We start from the raw sequence: 15,898 nt of genomic DNA, 5'->3' as shown, positions 1-15,898 counted from the left end.
AGGAACAGGGCAGGTAAGGGCAGCGGGCACGAGGTGGTATATGCCGGTGCAGCAAGTTCGTGAGCCTCAATGTCCCCCAGGGCTTCCTGCAGCTGTGGCCTTGGGCGAGTCACTTTCCTTCTTGGCCTTCATTTCCTCCTCTGAAAAATGGGGGGTTGGACCAGATGGAGAATTTCTGAGTCCTGGTATTCTGTGAGCTACTGTGACCCCTCCCCGCCTTGGGAACCTACTTCTTGTCACTGGAATCTACCTGTGTGTTTTACCTTTCTCATCCTGGAACTGGGCAGTGTTTGGGGTAGGAGCATGATGGGCTGCAGAACCAGGCTACCAGCTTTCATCCCTGTCATCATATCCTGTGCTTCTGGGCATCAGAAGGAGCCTCCAGCCTCCTTCACCCCTCCGCCTGCTCACCTGGAGAATGGAAACTGAGGCGGCAGCTTGGCAGATGCCTGCAAGAGTGTGTCTGTTGCTTACTCTCACAGATGCTGCGCCCCTGTCTGCGCCAGCCTTCTCCTTGGTCTTCCCGTTTCTAAAGATGGTGCTGACTGAGATGCCCCACCACAGCGAGGAGGAGGAAGAGCGCATGGCCCAGATTCTTCAGATCCTCACCGTCCATGCCCAACTGAGGGCCTCACCTAACAATCCCCCAGGGCGCGTGGATGAGGTTGGCAGGGGAGCTCAGCTCTACCCTTGGCTTGAGGCGGGTCAGGGAGGCAGGGGCTCTCCACACTTGGCTGGCCTATCACGGGTTCTGGTGGGGTAGTAGAGTGTGTGCATATATCTACCACAGCAGCCATTGGTGAGGAGAACCCAAATGTTCTCTTTAGTGCAGCACTGACAGCCTCAAAGAAGCTTACGGGTCTCTTGAGAGTTTCTGACTTGGAGAAGTTGAAGGATTTTTTATTAATTTATTGTGTGTTTTTTTTTTTTTTTTTTTGTAACGTTTATTTACTTTGAGAACGTGCGAGCAGGCAAGCAGCAGAGGTAGAGGAAGAGAGAAAGAATCCCATGCAGGCTCCATGCCATCAGCAGAGAGCCCGATGCAGGGCTCAAACCCACAAACTGCAAGATCATGATCCAAGCCGAAATCAAGAGTCAGATGCTTAATCGACAGAGCCACCTAGGCACCCCTGTTTTGTTAGTTTTTTTTCTAACTCAGAAGATAATTTTGATCACGCTGCCTTTGACTTCCTTGTGATTTTGAGATTAGACCTCATTCATTGAAGGGTTTCCTTTTTAACATATGTTCTGAAAATGTGCCAAAGTAACGTATGTATGTGTTTAAAAATTCCAAGAACGTAAAAAAAAAAAAAAAAAAAAAAAAAAAAAAAAAAATCCAAGAACATAGAAGCCAAAAAAATATATATATATGTGTATATATATATACACACACACACACATATATATATACATACTGCCCCACACAGGCAAAAATTGATTGTCCTGCTTTCATATGACCATATGCTCCAATCTTCTTTAATGCCAGCGGCTTTACAGGCTGTGTAGGGTTCTGTGCTGCAGGTGCGCCAATGTTTCAATGAACTCTTCCTGTTGATAGATATTTTCCATATTTTGAGCAGCACTGCAGTATGCCGCCTTGTATATGTATGACCCTTGTACAGCCACATAAGCATTTCCATAGGACACATTCTTGGGCATGGAGTTGCCAGATTATGTGGTGTGCTCCGAGCTAGACCCTCACCAAGAGTTCTGTCTCTGTACCTAACACAACTTCAGGTGGTAATTCACCTTGCCAACGGTGGGTAAAAGAATAGTATCCCATTTCATCCTGCATTTCCTTACTACTTGTAAAGTGAAATATCCCTGTGTTTGTGGGCCATCTGTACTTCATGTACTGTGAATTTAAAGTATGTTTCAGAATGTACTTGTTTTGAGTCCCTGAGGATGGTGGCCGACTGGGGTTGGCTCCCATGGAGTTAGTGGTAAAGCTGACAGTGTTTCTACAGTGGAGTTGGCCGTATGACCCAGAATGTTCCCCTGAGGGTGAGAGGATGCTGCCTGCCGTTTGTGTTCCTAGGTGTGGTTGCAGAGCCTTATCCTGACTTCCCTACGTTTCTCTCCTAGAATGGCCCGGAGCTGCTGCCTCGTGTGGCCATGTTGCGCCTTCTGACTTGGGTGATCGGGACAGGCTCTCCCCGCCTGCAGGTGATCTGCTTTTCAGTTGGCTATTGCTGCAACTCATTTTGTGACTCTGAGCTCAGTTCCCAGTGCTTGGGGTTGAATCCTGGTTCTCTTTCTTATCCCTCACTTTTGGACTCAAGCTAAAAGGCTATTTTAAAGTGCCAGCCTGAATATTCTCAACTAGTTATGGCCAGCCTGAATATTCTGGATGGGCTGTGCCATTAGCCTGGCCTAGAGCAGGGGGCTTGGACCCACGAGGGCTTTGGGGTGGGTGTCTTCAGTTCATATCCCTCTGTGGGCCCCTCAGCCCATCACCTGGCCTCCTGCCTGATCCCATAGAAGTAAGTAATTTGCTGGACTGAGCCCAGCGCATCAATGTTTTCCTTAGGTTCTGGCTTCAGACACCCTGACTACCCTGTGTGCCAGCAGCAGTGGCGAGGATGGCTGTGCCTTTGCAGAGCAGGAGGAAGTGGATGTGCTGCTCTGTGCCTTACAGTCTCCTTGTGCCAGTGTGCGGGACACCGCGCTCCGGGTGCGTGCCCACTCCCTTCTGGGGTTGCTGGGGTATTCCTTGTCTCTCAGTGCAAGTATTTGAGTTGCATGAGGGACATTCTTTCAAATGATGGGAAATGCCTCACATCTGCACCAGGGTGTCCTGGAGGCAAAGAAAAGAGGTCATTGGGTGGGTCAGGGTCATTGTAGGAAGGGGAGCAACAAAGCAGCTGTCAGTGTGTCACTGGCCATTTTTTCTTTACCTTGGAAGACTTGACCAGATTTTTAAAATGGAATGTGGATCTTGGTACTTTTATAGACAGATAAAACTCAGTGGATTAGTTTGTTTTTTCTTTTTCCCTTTTTTTTTTTTTTTTAAAGTTTTTTATTTACTTTTGAGAGAGGGAGCGAGAGAGCGTGCACATGCACGTACACGCAGGGGAGGGGCAGAGAGACAGAGAATCCCAAGCAGGTTCTGCACTGCCAGCCTGAAGCCTGACATGGAGCTGGAACCCATGAACCAAACTGTGAGATCATGACCCGAGCCGAAATCAAGAGTTGGATGTCTAACTGACTTGAGCCACCCAGGTGCCCCTGTTTTTTCAACTCATCACCTTGTACTTGGGCTTTTCTTGGTGCTTTTGGAACACAGACTAAAGGTTCCCCTTGGAGTATGAGACAGGGCTTCCTGATGCCAGTCTGCTGCCTCTTGCTATTGATCTGTGACTGAGTTTTCACTGGTTCTTGGCAAGATGTGGAAGACAATAGCCATGTGGAAAATTTTTCTCAAAGAAAACAAAGGGAATGTCTTTTTTTCTGAGGTTTGTCTTGCACACTGAGAGTTTTAAAATTTTATGGTAAAAAAAGATTCTATCCCCACATGCCTGTCATTTCACAAAGGGAAAGCTGTTTGAGGAACTTAGAGTTAATTTTAATTGATTTAATTTTGAAGACCCATGTGTGGCTGGTGGCTACGTCTTGGATAGTACAGCCTTAGAGGGAGGTAAAGAGGCAGCTCAGAGGCTCTGGTCAAAGGTTGGGCCTCACCTGTCCCATCCCACCCCCTCTCAGGGACTGATGGAACTCCACATGGTATTGCCAGCGCCTGATACCGACGAGAAGAATGGCCTGAACCTTCTGCGGAGGCTCTGGGTGGTCAAGTTTGACAAGGAGGAAGAGATCCAGAAGCTGGCTGAGAGGTGAGAGCCACTGGAAGATTGTTTTGGTTTTTTTTTCCTGCTCTGTCCTCTCTTCCCTTATGAAATAACTGGACCCAGAGAGCTCAGCCAACAGCAAGAGAAGGGCTGGGTGGTCGTGTTTGGCAGAGTGGATGTTGCAAACCCTTGTCTCACTAGCCCCCGCCTTTGTTTGGTCTGCTACAGGCTCTGGTCAACGATGGGCCTAGATCTGCAGCCGGACCTCTGCTCCTTGCTGATAGATGATGTCATCTATCACGAGGCAGCTGTGAGGCAGGCCGGGGCTGAAGCCCTCTCCCAGGCTGTGGCACGGTACCAGCGGCAGGCGGCAGAGGTTATGGGCAGGCTCATGGAGATTTACCAGGAGAAGCTCTATGTGAGTGGCCTGTGCACCCTGCTGCGGGCTGGGCTGTGTGAGAGTGGGTTGGACTCTGCTCGGCCTCCGACCTGCTCCAGATAGGAGTCTTGGAGCTCACTGTGACCCAGGGTGGCTGTGACTGATCTCCCACCTCACAGCTGATGGCTGGCCTGCCCGGCTTGACTGGAGAGCGCACAGCAGTACATTTATCAGCCTGTCTTTTGCAGCGGCCGCCCCCAGTGCTGGATGCTTTGGGACGAGTTATCTCTGAATCTCCTCCAGATCAGTGGGAAGCCAGGTATAATGGCCGTTGCCATCTTGTTCCACTCAGAGCTTTCTGAGATATCTCAGGTTGGGTGAGTTGGGTGCCAAGAGGAGGCAATGTGGAATAACGGGACAGTGGAAGGAAAGGGCAAGACCTCCCTCTGAGTCAGACCTCAGTTCAAGTCCTGGCTCCTCCTGGGCTAGCCGAGTGACTTTGGGATGTTTCTCCTTTCCTCCAAGCCTCTGTTTCCTCAGAGGTCCCTGGGGACCTTCTCACTGCTCTATAGCTGAAAAGGATAATATGTTCACTTCCAAGTGCCTTTACCTCTGATTCTCTTACCTCTCTCCCCTCCTGCAGCCTGTCCTGGAGGTAGGGTGGGCATTGTACTCACAGGTGGGGAAACAGAGGCAGAGCTTGTTCGTGCCCAGGGTCGCCCTGGAGGGAAGTAAACTCTGGGCAGATGGCAGGAGGTCTCCATTTGACAAATGGGTTGTTGAGACGATTGTCTAGACTGGTGGTAAGCACTGGGCAGTGGGCTCCATGCTGTGCTCTGCACCCCAGAGGGAGCTGCTGTAAGCTCCCTTTTCTTGTGGCAGGTCGGGGAAGATTCCACCACAGAGGAGGCTCCTGGCTGGCCCTCGCCGCCTGACACGCTACCCCCTTATTTCTTAGGTGTGGCTTGGCTTTGGCCCTAAACAAGCTCTCCCAGTGTTTGGATAGCTCTCAGGTGAAGCCCCTCTTTCAGTTTTTTGTCCCTGATGCTCTCAACGACCGAAACCCAGATGTCCGGAAGTGCATGTTGGATGCAGCCCTTGCGACCCTCAACACTCACGGGAAGGTAAAAGATCTCAGCCAGCTGAGGGGGTGAGGAGCAGGCAGGGCAGGAGGCAGAGCTAAGCAGTGGTGACACAGGGAGGCTGAGTGTCAGGAGGCCTGGTGGGCCACTGGCCCCATGCAAGATTTCATTTTTCTTTTTTTGAGCCCAAAAGACCCTGTAAGGTAGTTAAATTCTTGTAAGTCCGCTGCATTCCTGCCAGAAAACTGGGAAACCTGCTGGCATTGCTGACTGGCTTGTCAGGATGCCGGTCCCAGAGCCAGACTCGGTCTTGGTCCTTGGGGCAGAGACCATCATCCCCAGGTGCAGCCTGTAGGGTTAATTTGAGGCTCTGGGTGGGCTCGGCTTTCCAGGAGAACGTCAACTCATTGCTGCCAGTGTTCGAGGAGTTCCTGAAGAATGCGCCCAATGATGCCAGCTACGATGCCGTGCGGCAGAGTGTGGTGGTCCTCATGGGCTCTCTGGCCAAGCACCTGGACAAGAGCGACCCCAAAGTGAAGCCCATTGTTGCCAAACTCATCGCTGCCCTCTCTACCCCCTCCCAGCAGGTACCTGCCTCCTGGCTTGGGGCCCACAAACCAGCTGGGGAGCTGGGACTGACTGTAGATAGATGTGCCTCTGTGGGCTAGCGGCGAGTTGGGCGTCAGGGTCCAGAAGGGCCAGTTCTCAGTGAGGAGTCATCCTCTGTCTCGGGACAGCCTGGTTTATGGTCAAGAACACCCTTAGAGAGGGAGTTACTTTGTTCCAGTAGGCTTCATACTAGGTGTTTTCATTTTTTTCCCTACTCATTTACTAACAGTCATTTTTTGCACTTAGTGTAAACCCAGCACTCCTTATGCTGAGCTTTCCCTGACCTTCTGTGTGTTCCTTACACATTTCAGGGGCCTTTTTATGTAGTCTCCCAAGCCATAGTGTGAGGATTGTTGTTTTCTTTTCTGAAAATATATGTTCCCCTCCCTACCCCCAAGTGACTTACATTTTGGAGCACTCAGAATGTTCTCGTCAAATGTAGCTTTGCAAAATTGTGGTAAAAGAAATTCAGACGCTCACCTGCCCGAGCCTCTGACAGCACAGCATATTGAGCTATGGCTAGAAGACAGAATTGATCATGTCTTTTGGTACCAGTTAATCTGGGCCTGGCCCTGTGAGGCCCAGCTGAATTTCCAGTGCCTTTGACAAGTTAGAAAACTTGGGCCATTTTTAAGGAACACCGTAATGCACTTCTCCCTGGACCATTCTTTGCAAGTGGGTTTAGTCTTCCTGGAGTTTCTCTCACCTGCCCAGGCCTAACAGATGTATTGTGCACCCTGAGGGAGCCCGCATCATCCCTGGGCGTATAACACTGTTTGCTTGTCTGATGCCCTGTGTTGTCTGACAGACAGTGGCTGAGGTGGGCTTTGGGGACATCATGTGGTGAGATGCTGCGTAGGACTGTGGCAACTCCCAGGAACCGGCCGTAGTTGAGCTGTGGCGCTGACTAGGTGGGCCCCTCCTGTAGGTGCAGGAATCTGTGGCCAGCTGCTTGCCGCCTCTCGTGCCAGCCATCAAAGAGGACGCAGGAGGGATGATCCAGAGGCTGATGCAGCAGCTGCTGGAGTCAGACAAGTACGCAGAGCGCAAAGGGGCCGCCTATGGGCTGGCAGGGCTGGTGAAGGGCCTGGGTATCCTGTCACTGAAACAGCAGGAAATGATGGCTGCGCTGACCGATGCCATCCAGGATAAGAAGAACTTCCGCCGGCGAGAGGGTGAGTGTCTCTGAGCTTGGGGCTGCCTAATATGGGAAGTCGGTTCCCACAGCTGCCACAGGAAGGAATCTATCGGGCTTTTCCTTCCTCACTGAAGAGTTGGTGTTTGTGTGTGCGCTGTTGAGGAGGCAGATTGTGTAACCCGTTCCATCTGGTCCTTGCTGATGTGGCCTAGACTTTATTTCTTACTCAGAGACCATCAGCCAAGAGAGAATTGGCCTTACTGGCATTAGTGCCAAGAAGTGACAGACACTCCCTTGTTCTCTCCCTCTTTCTGCTCAGCCATATCCCTGTTCTGGGGGAGGCAGAGGGTGCTGCTCCCTCACAGGGCAGCCGCTTTAGTCCTACAGCTGCCTTGATTGTGTCCAAAGGGTGAGGAAGTGGCAGGGAGGTTATCTTGTGGCTGCCTTCAGAGCACAGTCTGTTCCCAGCTGTCCCACCCTTTCCCCCAGGAGCCCTCTTTGCCTTCGAGATGCTCTGCACCATGCTGGGGAAGCTCTTCGAGCCATACGTGGTTCATGTGCTGCCCCATCTGCTGCTGTGCTTCGGGGATGGGAACCAGTACGTGCGTGAGGTAAGTCCTGAGGCTGCATATGAGACCCACTGGCAGCCAGCCTGGCGCTGGCTGTGAGTTTCAGCCACGGGTCAGAGGTGGTGGAAGGGCCCGCTTCCAGAACCTCTCCACCTATGCCTTGGGCACTGGTCTCTTCTGATTCCCAGTAAAGTGCTGAAGCTCTGTGAGGTGAGAAACTCCTTCTCAGCTGTGACTATAGGCCCAGGCACAGGGTCTGACACAGGAGACCCCAATTAAGTGTTGGTCGCCAGGGGGAACATTCAGTCTGCTGTCAGGCCTTGACCCTTGCTTGGGCAAGGAGGCCCCTGATTGCCTTTTCTTCTCCCTTGAGGCTGCAGATGATTGTGCCAAGGCTGTGATGAGCAACCTGAGTGCTCACGGGGTAAAGCTGGTGCTCCCCTCCTTACTGGCTGCCCTGGAGGAGGAATCCTGGAGGACCAAAGCTGGTAAGCTGCTTCCTTCTATGTCTCTGTCCAACTTCCTTTTCTGAAGACTGCCCTTGCAGGGATCCAGGAAGCCATCTAGGGGGTCTTGTCCTGTGCATGTGTGCTCCCCAGCCCACAGGCAAGGCCAAGACCCTCTGAGTCATCATGCGCCTCAGTCCTTCAATAATTTGTCCGCTTTCACGCAAAGAACAGGCCCCTGGCGGGAACCATTGCCCTCAGTGAGGAAATCCCAGAGCCTTAAAATTAGTCTGTGGCTACTTTCTGTGACTTTAAAGTTTTTTCCCCCTTAAGTTCCTTTTTAAAAATAGAATCTTATCTGGCATCCAAATATGCAAAGCAGATACAAGCAGAGCTGTTCTGGTTTGGGCAGGGTCAAGATCTGGGGCCTTCCTACTTGGCCTCTCTTTTGGCCTTCCCCTCAGTCCTTCAGGCTTTGCCCTGCAGTTTGAAAAATCACAGATCTAAATGAGTTTCTTCACATGTGAATAAAGAAACTAGGCCAGAGAGATTCGGTGAATCGGCCTTAGACCACCACCAGGACTCAGCCAGGTTTTCCCCCATCCTGGTCTCTCCTCTTTTCCCTATACCGCCTTGCATGACACCCAGAATCCTGTGGCTCAGTAGGACTCAGGAGCTTTGTGCTCGCTCTGCTGGAGTCACATCACCCCCCAACTTCCTTGCCCCTCCCCCTGGGGACTGCCTGAGGGGCCACAGTCTGCAGTCTGCCACAGTCTGCAGAGGGGCAGGCCGGTTGTCCCTTGCTCAGGCAGCTGGCACAAGTGGCTCCCTGGCCTGTGCTCAGTGATTCCATGCTGGGCCTGTGTCTACCATCTGCAGGGTCGGTGGAGCTGCTTGGGGCAATGGCGTACTGTGCTCCCAAGCAGCTGTCATCCTGCCTGCCCAACATCGTGCCCAAGCTTACGGAGGTGCTCACTGACTCCCATGTCAAAGTGCAGAAGGCTGGACAGCAGGCGCTCAGGCAGATCGGCTCCGTCATCAGGAACCCGGAGATCCTGGGTATGCTTCTCCCTGGCTCCTCCTCCCATCCCCGGACACTGCAGGGAACAGGCATTCAGCAAAGATCTTTGCCCTCTGAGGACAGATATGCTCACATTGAAATAACCTCTAAATTCTGGGAAGCCCTTTTTCTAGAACAATTAGTGGGAAGTAGTTTGGAAGTAGTTTTGCCACTGGTCTGGAGCTGTCATCGTTGACTGCATAAATGGAGAAACTGAGTCATTGGCTCAGAAGCGCTTGACTCTGAGAGATCCTGTGCATTAAGCTGAGCCCTGAAGTCAACAGAATTAAATGACATGTTCTGGGCCACATCAGCATCATACATTCTTTGGGAACTTTCTATTCTGTTTCATTGCAGAAGATGTGTGATAGAGGAGAAGATTAGGGAAGGGTTATTCCCCTTAATTGTGCTCTGTAGTGTGGTTCTTTTTTAAAAATATATTTACTTCAGAGAGAGAATGCATGCTTGTGGGGGAGAGGGGCAGAGGGAGAGAATCCCAAGCAGGCTCCACACTCAGCCCAGTGCCATGACTCTGGGATCATGACCTGAGCCGAAATCAAGAGATCCTCAACCGACTGAGCCATCCAGGCGCCCCTGTCGTGTGGTTCTTGATTGAGTGATGGCAAGAGGTTGATTTCTAGAAACAAAACCCAGCAGCCACCTCGCTGAGCGAGGTGAATTTTTAAGCTTTAGTGTGGAACATAGGTAATTGTTCAATGTAGTTAAGCCAGGCGTTACCAGACTTTTGTTTATTCAGAAGATGATGTTTTCTGTGTGGTTTTGTTTTTTAAGGGATGAATAGGTATACTTGGGTTTTGTTGTCTTTTACAATGTTCAACAGCCTTGGAGGTTCCTAAGGCTCGGAAACAGTCTTGATCTCTATCAAAGGAAGGGAATTCATTTTGAGAATCCAGCATGGTTTGTGTGTGTGTGTGTGTGTGTGTGTGTGTTTAAATTAAGATATGATTTGCATAATATTAAAAATCACTTTTTAAAAATGTATATAATTCGGTGTTTTTTTTGGTATATTCACAAAATTACACGAGCATCACCACTGTCTATTTCCAGGACATTTTCCTCACCCCAAAAAGGAATCTCCTACCTGTTAGCATTCACTCTTCATTCCCTTTCTGCCTCTGGGCCCTGATAGCCACTAATAGGCTTTCTGTTTCTTTGCATTTACCTGTTGCAGACACTTTGTATAGTGGGATCATATGCGTTTGTCCCTTTGTGTCTAGCGTCTTGAGCTTAGCATAATGTTTTTAAGGTTCATCCATGTTGTAGCATGCATCAATGCTTTCTTAATGGCCCAATAATCCATCTTGTGGATAGACCACATTTTGTTTATTAAGTCATCTTTTGATGGACGTTTGGGTTGTTTCTGCTTATTGGCTGTTTGAAATAATGCTGCTATAAACATTTGCGTACATGGTGTTTTTAAACATGTTCAGGTCTCTTAGGTACCTAGGAATGGAAATTGCTGGGTCATGATATGGTAACTGTCTGCTTTTCTCAGGAACTGCTAGACTGTTTTCCAAAGTGGCTGGATCACTTGACATTCCCGGCAGCAGTGTGTGAGAGTTCTCATTGCCTACGCTGTTATTGTCTGTCTTTTTTGGTCATAGCCACCCTAGTGCATGTGAAGTGGCATCTAATCGTGGTTTCGATTTACATTTCCCTAATGACTAATGATGTTAAACTTTTTCGTGGGCTTCTTGGCCATTTGCATATCTCCTTTGGAGAACTCTTAAAATCTTTTGCCTATTTTTTAATTGGGTTGTTAGTTTTTGTTTTTTTTTCAATTGTTGGCCAGCATGGGTCTTCACAGTGGATGAATTCCCCAGACTTTGGAAAAGATAAGCCAGGTATTTCTCTTGGCATTTCTTTTGCCAGGCTGATGGTGCTCACATGAAGAGCTTGTTTTATCTGGGTGTAACTCCTCTGAGCATTGTGTGTTTCATTGCCACCACTGACTTGGGGCATTTGGCGTCTCAAAACAGTTTCTTCGCAAAACCACTCTGGGCTGCCCCTTCCACGATCAGGCACTGTGGTGCCCGAGCTGCGCTCCCGTGGAGGCTGAGCACTGTGGCTGCAGCTCAGCTCCCACTGAAAGCAGACTCTAGTTGTCCTGCTAGATCAAGCTGCTCAGTGCAAAGGGGTGACAGCTGCTACTTTCTTCCTGGCGGAGCAGAGATTGCTCTTTGTAAACAGGCTGGCTTCCACAGCTGGTGACTCGTGGGGTTCCAGTGAGGGGTGGCCCCGGACTCCTTTCTCTTCTGATCCCATGTAGTTCTGGGGACTCGGCAGTTTTGCCGCTCCTGAGACTCGTGTAGACCAGCTTCTCTCTTGTTTGGACATGCAGCCATTGCCCCTGTCCTGCTGGATGCCCTGACGGACCCCTCCAGAAAGACCCAGAAGTGCTTGCAGACCCTGCTGGATACCAAGTTTGTTCACTTCATCGATGCCCCATCCTTGGCCCTCATCATGCCCATTGTCCAGAGAGCCTTCCAGGACCGTTCCACAGACACGCGGAAGATGGCAGCCCAGATTATCGGCAACATGTACTCCCTGACGGACCAGAAGGTAGCAGCCCAGCTGGTGCTGGTGCTGGACAGACCAGTAGATGCTGGTTTAGGGCACAGAGTCCTTGCCCGCAGTAGACACAGAAGGGCTGTCTGGGCTTTTGTCCCTGTTTATGTTTAGGGGACGAAATGCACAATTTTGGGGTGGAGGGTAGGAATCTAGGCTCTCTGGGCATTTTTTTTTTTTAATCTTAATGTTTTTATTTATTTTTGAGACAGAGACAGAGCATGAGCAGGGGAGGGGCAGAGAGAGGGGGAGACACAGAATCTGAAACAGGCTCCAGGCTCTGAGCTGTCAGCACAGAGCCCGACGCGGGGCTCAAACTCACAGAGTGTGAGATTGTGACCTGACTCTCTGGGCATCTTGCAGAGCACAATGGTTTAAGCTCTTATTAGGTCAGCCCCCAGATGAGGCCATCCATGCATGGGCTCTTTTACAGACTGAGGGGGAAGAAAGGCCCAGCCTGGCCCCATGTGGGCAAAGTGGCCACTGCTCTGCTTGCAGTTCTCATCACAAGCTTTTACTTCTGTAAGCCTATAAATTAGAGGAAATTAGCCTAGTTTGGGAGATTTACTTTACCTGCTCCCAGGGGCCTGCATGTGTGAGCTCACTGTCTCCCACAGTCATAGTTTGCTGGCTGAGGGTATGGGCACAAGAGATAAAGTGGACAAGGCATGTTAGTCCTAGAGAATTTGGGAAATGGGAAAATTGGTGAAACAAAAAATTGTATCTGTGGTTCTCCAACATGGAAATGGTTACGGCTAATGTTTTTTATTACATCAAAAAAAATTATATTCCTAAACATAAGCTGATTTTTAAGTTACAATGAGTTATTCACAAAACTGGTTTTTAAATAGTTCTTTAATATTCTGATACATTTATATACCATAACTTATATAATCCTGTTGTCAGTCCTATACTGTCCAAGGTTTTCTGCTATTTTAAATGATGCTACAGCGAACATAAGGCTTTTTCTATATTTAAAACTGTTCCCTAAAGCTGAATGCTATACCAAGAGACATAAACCTTTTAAGGTGAAGAACGGGAAGATGATAACACTGTTCTGAAGGGAAAGTGCCAGAAATAATTTCCTAGATTCCAGAGGCTGGACAAGCCTTGGTCCTGAGATAAGGTCAGGAGGAGGAAGAGCATTGAACTCTAGTTGGGGGCTCTCTCTACCCATTGAGGGTGGGCCTCAGATCCCTCACAGGTTTCCTGGGTGATCGTCTGGGGTACCAGTTAGTGGGGTTCCTTGCCACTTGTCCTTCCCTGCTGGCTGTGGGAGCAGCCCTGCTGCGCTCTCCTTGTCAGCAGAATGGTGAGGTCAGTGGCCACACCGGAACGGGGCCCAGAGGAAGCAGGAGCCAGGCCTTCACCCGAGTCACCTCCTGTGTTGTTGCAGGACTTAGCTCCTTACCTGCCAAGCGTGACGCCTGGCCTGAAAGCCTCTCTTTTGGACCCTGTACCTGAGGTGAGTCTGGGAGGAGAGGCGGGCAGGAGCTTGTTATTTTAGCCCACTCCTCAGAAAATTGATTCCTGGGAATTCTCTATAAGCTGCTTTTGCATTTGTCTGGTAAAGGGAAGGAGACCCTAGGGGCCCCTGCCTGCTCCTGTGTGGGCACCTGGTTTTGAGCCGCTGCAACTCTACCATCCTGGTTCTTGGTTACCTGGCAGGTGCGGACAGTGTCTGCAAAGGCTCTTGGGGCCATGGTGAAGGGCATGGGGGAGTCGTGCTTTGAGGACTTGCTGCCATGGCTTATGGAGACGCTGACCTATGAGCAGAGCTCTGTGGATCGCTCAGGCGCTGCACAAGGTGAGGCCAGGGCAGGCCCAGGGGCCAGACCAGGAATGCTGTCTAGGGTCCTTCCGATCCCGTGAGTTCATTCTGTCCTTTTGTTACAGGGTTGGCCGAGGTCATGGCTGGCTTGGGGGTGGAGAAGTTGGAAAAGCTGATGCCAGAAATCGTGGCTACAGCCAGCAAAGTGGACATTGCACCCCATGTCCGAGATGGCTATATCATGATGTTCAACTACCTGCCCATCACCTTTGGGGACAAGTTCACTCCTTATGTGGGGCCCATCATCCCATGTATCCTCAAAGTAGGCACCAGGGACCGTGCTGAGGGTACCATTACTGAGTGGGGCAGGGTGCATGTGCTCTCTTTGGAGTCTAGGCTCCCTACCAGCTGGGACTAGGAGGCAAGAATCCTCATCCTGCTCTTCCGGGAGTCCCATTTCCTTTGGGTCTGATGCCTTGGGGGAAGCAGCCCTGGCTGACCCACCCTCTGTCTGCACAGGCTCTTGCTGATGAGAATGAGTTTGTGCGTGACACTGCCCTGCGTGCAGGCCAGCGGGTCATTTCCATGTACGCCGAGACAGCTATCGCTCTGCTGCTGCCCCAGCTGGAGCAAGGCCTCTTTGATGATCTTTGGAGAATAAGGCAAGGACTCGGGTGGAAAGACCCAGTGGCCCCGGCTTTGCGTTTTGGGAACTCTGAGAAACGAGGAGCAGGAATGTTGCTGAGAATTCTTTTCAACTCTCTCTAGACTCTCACTCTTAAGCACTCAGTGTGACTCTCCAGTTTCATGTAGCAGTGTCTCTATTCTGATCCTCTGTTGAAAAGTTTGCTCTATTCAGTTCTTCAGTTTGTATGAAAATTTTATTTTTTTATTAAAAAATATTTTCATGATTATTTTGTGTGTGTGAGAGAGAGAGAGAGAGAGAGAGAGAGAGAGAGTGTGTGTGTGTGTGCGTGTGTGTGTGTGTGTGTGTCTGTGCATGTACATGCACAAGCAGGGGAGGGGCAGATAGGGAGAGAGAGAAAGAGTACCAAGTAGGTCTCGCGATGCCAGTGCAAAGCCTGATGCAGGGCTCGAACTCATGAACTGTGAAATCATACCTGAGCCAAAATCAAGAATCAGACACTTAACTGACTGAGCCACCCAGGAGCCCCTTTATGGGTTTTTTTGAATCTTCACTTCAAATAGGACTATGATTTTTGTAGTCATTAAAAACAATAAACCTAATTTAATTTGAAGAGAAGTAAGGTTTATCCTTCTAGGCCTCTTCTTAGTGATGATCATTTCTGATGATCAGCATTCCTGATTTTCTGTTAATGTTTCTTTCTGTACTCTCCCTCTTCGTTGTAATTTTTATTACAGAAACTTTCACCTATGCTTTTAAAAAATGTTGATTTTTTACCATTGTTAAAGTAATATGTCTTCATTAGTAGAAAACTTGGGAAGAAAATAATACGGGAAAGTGTAAAGAAACAAAAATCTTCTAGGGTCACCTAGGTGGCTCAGTCAGTTGAATGTCCGACTCTTGATTTTGTCTCAGGTCATGATCCCAGGCTCGTGGGATTGAGCCCCACATCGGATTTGGTATGAGCATGGATCCTGCTTGAGACTGACTCTCTCTCTCTCTCCCTCCCTCCCTCCCCTCTCCCCCTCTCCCCCTCTCCCCCTCTCCCCCTCCCCCTCTCCCTCCCTCTCCACCCTCCCTCCTCTGTGTGCATGCACACGTTCTCTCTCTTAAAATTAAAAAAAAAAAAAAGTCTATAACTTCTCTCATTCCACGATAGCCACCATGAATATATTTTTACTTTTTTATTATTTATTATTTATTTTTATTAATAATTAATTTTTAAATTTTTATTTTTGAGAGAGAGAGACAGTGCAAGTAGGAGAGGAGCAGAGAGAGAGGGAGACAAAATCCAAAGCAGGCTCCAGGTTCCAAGCTATAAGTTTACTGGACCTTGAGCCTGATGTGGGGCTCAAACTCATGAACCGCGAGATCATGACCTGAGCCGAAGTCGGATGCTTAACTGACTGAACCACCCAGGAGCCCCTATTATTTATTATTTTTAAATTTATATTCAAATTAATTAGCATATAGTACAACAATGATTTCAGGAGTAGATTCCTTAATGCCCCTTACCCATTTAGCCCATCCCCCCTCTCACAAACCCTCCAGTAATCCTCTGTTGTCTCCATATTTAAGAGTCTCTTATGTTTCGTCCCCCTTGCTGTTTTTATATTATTTTTGTTTTCCTTCCCTTACGTTCATCTGTTTTGCATCTTAAAATCCTCATGAGTGAAGTTATATGATACTTGTCTTTCTCTAATTTCGCTCAGCATAATACCCTCTAGTGCCATCCACATAGTTGCAAATGGCAAGATTTCATTCTTTTTGATTGCTGAGTGATACTCTGTTGTATATATATACCACATCTTCTTTATCCAT

The 15,898-nt window shown here is 49.3% G+C and overlaps 1 protein-coding gene across 1 annotated transcript in view; it reads left to right on the top strand.

The window, feature by feature from the left end:
• Nucleotides 1-15,898, top strand: part of GCN1 (GCN1 activator of EIF2AK4) — a 57,679-nt gene that overhangs the window by 27,961 nt on the left and 13,820 nt on the right. Inside the window, exons 26-42 of the mRNA XM_060612438.2 lie at nt 483-664; nt 2,086-2,166; nt 2,531-2,674; nt 3,706-3,833; nt 4,017-4,206; nt 4,416-4,486; nt 5,126-5,291; nt 5,642-5,836; nt 6,787-7,033; nt 7,486-7,607; nt 7,939-8,053; nt 8,891-9,070; nt 11,434-11,654; nt 13,057-13,125; nt 13,329-13,467; nt 13,557-13,753; nt 13,951-14,093. Of these exons, the coding sequence (XP_060468421.1) occupies nt 483-664; nt 2,086-2,166; nt 2,531-2,674; nt 3,706-3,833; nt 4,017-4,206; nt 4,416-4,486; nt 5,126-5,291; nt 5,642-5,836; nt 6,787-7,033; nt 7,486-7,607; nt 7,939-8,053; nt 8,891-9,070; nt 11,434-11,654; nt 13,057-13,125; nt 13,329-13,467; nt 13,557-13,753; nt 13,951-14,093 (2,590 nt within the window). The remainder of the gene's footprint in view (nt 1-482; nt 665-2,085; nt 2,167-2,530; nt 2,675-3,705; nt 3,834-4,016; nt 4,207-4,415; nt 4,487-5,125; nt 5,292-5,641; nt 5,837-6,786; nt 7,034-7,485; nt 7,608-7,938; nt 8,054-8,890; nt 9,071-11,433; nt 11,655-13,056; nt 13,126-13,328; nt 13,468-13,556; nt 13,754-13,950; nt 14,094-15,898) is intronic.

Source organism: Panthera onca, chromosome D3 (assembly GCF_046562875.1).
Source record: "Panthera onca isolate mPanOnc1 chromosome D3, mPanOnc1 haplotype 2, whole genome shotgun sequence".
NCBI classification, from domain to species: Eukaryota; Metazoa; Chordata; class Mammalia; order Carnivora; family Felidae; genus Panthera; species Panthera onca.
Note: the sequence above shows the minus strand (reverse complement) of the source record. Positions and strands in the feature narration are given on the sequence as shown.